The sequence below is a fragment of the Sinocyclocheilus grahami genome, unplaced genomic scaffold, assembly GCF_001515645.1.
Source record: "Sinocyclocheilus grahami isolate Dianchi unplaced genomic scaffold, SAMN03320097.WGS_v1.1 scaffold75.1, whole genome shotgun sequence".
Lineage (NCBI taxonomy): Eukaryota > Metazoa > Chordata > Actinopteri > Cypriniformes > Cyprinidae > Sinocyclocheilus > Sinocyclocheilus grahami.
Genome location: NW_015505254.1, coordinates 189,851 through 196,324, shown reverse-complemented (window position 1 = coordinate 196,324; position 6,474 = coordinate 189,851). Strand labels below are relative to the sequence as shown.

General features: G+C 35.2%; 1 protein-coding gene across 1 annotated transcript; it reads left to right on the top strand.

The window, feature by feature from the left end:
- Positions 1 to 4,511: 4,511 nt before the first annotated feature.
- Positions 4,512 to 6,302, top strand: LOC107585904 (actin-binding protein anillin-like). The gene is made up of 5 exons (XM_016273085.1): positions 4,512 to 4,637; positions 4,709 to 5,145; positions 5,486 to 5,580; positions 6,032 to 6,161; positions 6,255 to 6,302. The coding sequence occupies exons 2-5, from the start codon at positions 4,747 to 4,749 to the stop codon at positions 6,300 to 6,302; spliced, it is 672 nt and encodes a 223-aa protein (XP_016128571.1). The 5' UTR covers positions 4,512 to 4,637; positions 4,709 to 4,746.
- Positions 6,303 to 6,474: the final 172 nt, after the last annotated feature.

Genomic DNA, 6,474 nt, shown 5'->3' with positions numbered 1-6,474 from the left:
GGTTTGATCTTCGGCTGACCAATCAGCAGAAAGGGGCGTTTAATTCCCGCCCACATGTAGAAATCAAATATTCAAGCTGTTTATTAATTTTTCCACCCATTAACAAAAAACGAAAATTTAAGCTGAATTCTCGTTTTTCGTTTTTGGGGAAAAAAACAAAAACACGAAAAAGGAGCCGTTTTCCTTTCAATATTAAATCAAAAAATGAATGATCGAATGATACACAATCCTGCTGATTGGTCAGCCAAAGATCAAACCATGCCTTCATCAGTTCTTCCACAGTATCACACAGCAGAATAATAGTCCTCCACTGCTGCAGTTGTATGGATTCTTAACGCATTTATTGCAACTACATTTCATCTTTTTTCATCAAACAAACAGGCTAATGAATAGCTGGACACAACGCATACTGTGGCAGAGTCTAGACAGGTCTTTCTTCTGTGTAGACCAGCGGTTCTTAAAGTGATAGGGGGTCCGCAAAATAATTTGCTATAGCCTAAAGTATTTCCAGACTGTAAAGTCGCTTTTTTTTATCATGATACATAAGCCTACTGTGATTTATTCCAAAGTGACTTATATGATGCATATAACGTCAAATCATCTAAATGAAGCCTTTTAAAAGACAAGTAGGCCTATTCCCTGTGGTTCATGTTTGTGGCATGTGCCAGAAAGATGCTCAAGGAGACCAAGAGGCGCTAAAGCAGCGCATTCTAATTTTTCCACCCATTAAGGAAAAAGGAAAATTTAAGCTGAATTCTTGTTTTTCGTTTTTTGGATAAAAACGAAAAAACAAAAAAGGAGCCGTTTTCAAATTTTTCTACTTTCAATATTAAATCAAAAAACGAATGATCGAATGATACACGGATTATACACAGATTCGCTACGTTTCAGCTGCGCAGCGCGTACCGTTTATCAGCTCAGACCGCGACGCAAACAAACTTGTCCGAGCAAAGTTGATTTCGCGACACTTACTGCACAGATGCAAAAGTGCTGCGAGATCTAGTACAGAGGCGGACAGTAACTAAGTACATTAACTTGAGTATTGTACTTAAGTACACTTTTTGAGTATCTGTACTTTACTTGAGTATAATTTTTTCTGGAACTTATGACTTTAACTTCACTACATTTGAAAGACAAATATTGTACTTTTCACTCCACTACATTTCTATCAAGGTCCTCAAAGTAGAAAGTCGTTAGCAGCTTTGAAAGTCAGTGGGGGATTTTTCTTCTTCTCTAAAGTGACTTTCTTTTTTTTCAGACAGTTTATCAGTAATCACTCTTGGGGCTACATGAAGAGATTTCCCAGCATTTTTTCAACACTGACCAGTTCCAAATGTGATATTTATTTATAACAATTCAATAATAAGAAGTTAATATTGTGGTTTATATTAGACACAATGGTGTCTGATTTTGCTAAATTGTGTAAGTGAAAATATTACCTATAAAATAAAACACAAAAGGTGTTTGACCTGCAGTGCGAGTGCGCAGCAGCTCAGCTGCACACAAGTGCATATCCTTTTGAGATATAAATTATAATCAATTTGAATAAAACACAAGACTACATTTAATTAGATAAATGTTTGTTTTGATGTCAAATAAGTCTTGCTGTTTTGCTTTTTTGTTAAAGCAGTGTTGCTATTGTAAAGTTATACAGCTACAGTTGTGTTGCTGGGTTTTAAAGCAGGTTTGATTTTTGATTTTCTTCCTTATCAGTCTGTATTTACAGCAGTTTCACTGTCCACTCTGTTCAAATGTGGATGAATGGCTACACATAGATGTGTCCAGAGCTGTGTGAGATCACTACCATCCTGCTTTTGTGGGGGTGGGTAGGGGTGTTAAATAATACTTTTTTTTGTTTTGTTTTGTTTTTTCCCCATAGGTTTTAAACATTCTAAAAGCTCTTTATTCCAAAGATACTACAAGCTAGTCAGTGTATTCAGTAGGTGTAATGTACTGTAAGTTGCTTCAGAGGTGTTGCAAGTACAGTGCCTTGCGAACGTATTCATCATTTTTTCACGCTTTATGTTGCTGCCTTATGTTAAACTACTTAAAATTACTTTTTTCCACATCAATCTACACTCCATACACCATAATGATAAAGCAAAAAACAGGTTTTTAACATGTTTCCTAATTTAACAAAAAAAAAAACTTAAATATTCCATTGCATAAGTGTTCATACCCTTATCTGGGACAGAAATTGAGCTCAGGAGCATTCATATTGCTTGTAGATGTTACTACCCTTCGAGTGACGTTAACCTAGGGCTGGACAATAATTCAAAATTCAATATCAATATGTATCGTGATATAATTTTTTTCAATAACGGTGATATGATTTTTAAACACATTTCCGATATACGTTACCAGTGTTTCCCATACATTGATTTATTTGTGGCGTTTGACTTCGTTGAATAAACATGAGCACTGCACTTTCAAAATCAAAACGCGTTGCGGGTGTTTTATATGAATGTATCTCTGAAGGGAACCGACTGTCTTTAGAATAGTTTAGATGTTTCAGAATATTTTTATCTGATAAAGTACCGTTCATGTTTACAGCCATTACTGGAGAAACCGTTAGTTCCACCGCTCTCACAGCGCCTCCTGCTGGCAGACAAGCAGTTTGCATTTTCAATAATAAACCCATTTCCAGCAAGATGCTTTTGTTGTTGCTCTATTTTTTTGTTTTCTGAAGCAACTCGGAGCATGTTTCATACTCGTTATCCTAATAAAAGGTGAACATTTATTTATTTGCACCATTTTAGGTACAGACATCTGTTGTGGCCGTTTTTGGCCGTTTTTATGAGGCTTTTTTAATAGTGTTCAGAGCTTGAACCTGCGACAGAGCAACCTGACAGAGCTTGAGAGGTGAAGAGGCGAAGAGAAGGATGGCAGATAATTGCCAAATGCTGATGAGCAAAGCTTGTCGCATCAAACAAAAAAGACTTGAGGCTGTAAAGGTGCTTCCACTAAATATTTAGTTAATACTTATGCAATGTACTTATTTCAGTTGTTTTTATTTTTAATAAATTCACGAAGTTGTGGCAATTCTGTTTTTGCTTTGTCAGTATGGTGTATGGAGTGTAGATTGATGTGGGAAAAAGTACTTTAAAGCAGTTTAACATAAGGCAGCAACATAACAAAAAACGTGGAAAAAAAATGAAGTGGTATGAACACTTTCACTGGGCACTGTAGTACATACAACAACAATAAAACAGTGCATTGACATAAAAAATTAAATTTACTTTTGGTACTTAAGTACTTTTAAAAGCAAGTACTTCTGTACTTTTACTTAAGTAAAAATCTGTCTTTACAACTTTTACTTGTAATGGAGTAATATTTGACCAGCAGTATCTGTACTTTCACTTAAGTATGGAATTGAGTACTTTGTCCGCCTCTGAGAAAGAATCATTCAAATTCTGCACAGAATTCTCTATTATAAACAGCGCTGACATAAGTCAGGAAACCAGAAGCGGTAACGCTAACTGTAACCATGGTGTTGTGGTAGAAATAGTCGAATGCATTACATCATTCAATTCAGGGTTTGTACAACCTTTTGAGAGAGCAATTCAAGCACTTTTCAATGACTTTCAAGCATTTCACACAACTATTTCCAGCACTTCAAAGCTCTAAAATGATCCAGTTTGAATGCTATTTTTAATGGGATGACCAAAATATACTTTGTGGTAAACAAACACTTTTGTAAAATTTTAAAAATACATTAAATCACAATTATAACCAGTAGAAAGCAGCAGAGGAGCACTTATTGGCTTATTAGTCATTCATTTCTACTTTTTCTCTATATTTTGAAATTATAAAATCACTATTATAAAATATAAAATCATCAAGAAATCAGATTTTGTCAGAATCTTACACTTTTTTTATGTATGAAGTAAGAAAAGTCACAAAGTGCCATGAAAAACAAACTTTTCTTCAATTTGCTACTAAATCACACATAATCACTGTAGTTGGGCAGTTCCATATGCTAGAAGAATAATGGTACATTTAATACCATTAAGTATTTATTCCCATAAGAGTGGAATATATAATTTTTCTATATAAAAATTAGATTTTGCACCTGTTACTGTTGTTAATAAAAGTCAATTTTGTATGCATCTTAACTCAAGCTTAGTGCTTTACTGTCAAATCTGTATAAACAATAAACAAAAGAAAAATAAACAAGAAATGAACATGTAATATTATTAGTAACTGCGCTTATTAATGAAAAACAATAATCATTTTATGATTAAATGATCTATAATTTAATACTCCCACACACCACCCCCAGCGCTACCAAGTCTGCTCCTGGCTGGTGCCACTGCTCTCAAATGTTAGTCTGGAGCCCTGCTTCTTCACTCTTGGTTTTGAGGTTTATCCATAATTTGCTTATGGTCACTAGGGCAAAGTAATCACTCACAGACTCACTTGGGGAGAACAGTTTTTTTTGTCTTTCGCACTGTTTTATTTGTGTATATAGGGCAAAACCTAATTTCAGCTTTTATGTGTTCTGCAGGAAGAGTTAAAGGGATCTGAATTCAGCTCCTGTGAGGTTGACAGTAAGGTATTTGATGAAAGTCTGAACACCACACCGCCATGTTCTGTGGACATCTGTTTCCCCAGTGAAGAACTTTATACATCTATAGGTAAATGTTTTTCCTAAAATCTCTTGGATCTTACTTGGCTACCATATTTACCACATTTGTTTCTGTAACAGAACCTGGGGCTTTGAGCACTTCCACTCTAATTTACAAGATGTTTGAAGACGTCCTGCAACATGCAGACAAGGAAGGTGAAGATGGAAATAAGGAAGAGGGGGTGGAGAAAGATGAGAGCAATTCATCTGAGACTGAAAAGGAAGACAAAACGGAATCGGACACAGTTGAAAAGGAAGACAAACAGGAACCAGTCACAGTCACATTAAATGAGTATCCTCTTGACCAGAGTGAGATGTGTGAAGAGAGTGAAGAAACTCCTGATGCCAGTTCTGCAACAGAGAAAGAGAAGGAGCTCCAGTCTGTTGATGATGGTGAAGGAGAGATGGAAGAAAAGCAGGAGAGCACCCCCATGGTTGATGAGGACTTTCTAACCCTGCCACCCAGCTGTATCCTCTCTCCTCTCAGCAAATCTGTGGAGGCTGTTGTCACACCACTGGTATTGGTCTGATTTTTGGTGACAGCCAGTGAATGAGAGAAATTTCTTTAGGACTAGAGTATGTTCAGTGTATATGGTTAAATATTATGTCACCAAAGAAATTCAAGTGCTTGTCAAATATGTTTTTATCAAAATGCATTTTAGCATAATTATGCCACTTTTCATATGAAGTTAAATGCTAGGCAGTGTCATCTGAGTTTTCCCTTGTGTAAATGGAAAGTTCGCATGTACAGATACATGTACCTTTCAGTTACAGTGTAAGAGTGTAATCGATTACATAGATATAAATGTATTAGTTAGTTAAAAGACCATAAATGTCTGTTTCTAAATGTTTCTACAGAACATTGAAATCATTGTGTCTGAGCCATCAGTACAGCTGCCCTCACCTGAAGAAATGACAGCTAGTCCTGCTGACTGCGGTCAACCTTTATACAGGTGTGCTCCCTTAAATAATCACAATAATAATTTGTCAAGAGCCCTGTCATTCTGTGTCGCTGTTTGTCCAACTTGGTATTTATTTATTTATTTTTGGTATTATGCTTTTTTCTTTTTACTAGTGATTGACTGGCAAATCAGCCGTTTATTTAATCAGAAATACAGTAATATTGTGATTGTGAAATATTATTGCAATTTAAGTTGAATTGATGTTTGAATTGATGAATAGAAAGTACAAAATAACAGCATTTTTTTCAAATAAAAAAATTATTTTGTAACTTTATAAATGTCTTTTTTTGAACAATTTAATACATCCTTATTTGAAAATAAATATATATATATATTTATGCATATCAGTTTTATATCGATCAAGAGCCACTCAGCTGTCTATATATTGGTCAACCACTGATATTTAACTTTTTACCCAATTGTTTTTTCATACAATTGACAGCATTGACGCCTACCGCTCACAGAGGAAGATCCATCCCCCCTCTACTCAGAGCTTGACCCCTGGAGTTCAGAAGCAGGTTCAAGAGAAGACCTGCTCAAAAAAGCCCATAAACATCAAGGAGAGAATTAAGGTTTGAAACTTATACTGAGAGACTTACCGGGGTATTTTAGGAGACTTCATGCATGCAAGATCTGATGCAAGTTATTTTATTTGTTCCATTAAGGTTTTAAACGAGGAGGCAGCCAAGTTGCACTTCAAAGCTCTAAAATGATCCAGTTTGAATGCTATTTTTAATGGGATGACCAAAATATACTTTGTGGTAAACAAACACTTTTGTAAAATTTTAAAAATACATTAAATCACAATTATAAACAGTAGAAAGCAGAAGAGGAGCACTTATTGGCTTATTAGTCATTCATTTCTACTTTTTCTCTATATTTTGA

What these genes read in the sequence shown, in the direction of transcription:
- LOC107585904 (XM_016273085.1), top strand. Translation starts at nt 4,747, where the DNA reads ATGTTTGAAGACGTCCTGCAACATGCAGACAAGGAAGGTGAAGATGGA. An exon ending in AGGCTGTTGTCACACCACTG is followed by an intron (nt 5,146 to 5,485) that starts GTATTGGTCTGA and finishes ATGTTTCTACAG; the next exon opens with AACATTGAAATCATTGTGTC. An exon ending in TGCGGTCAACCTTTATACAG is followed by an intron (nt 5,581 to 6,031) that starts GTGTGCTCCCTT and finishes TACAATTGACAG; the next exon opens with CATTGACGCCTACCGCTCAC.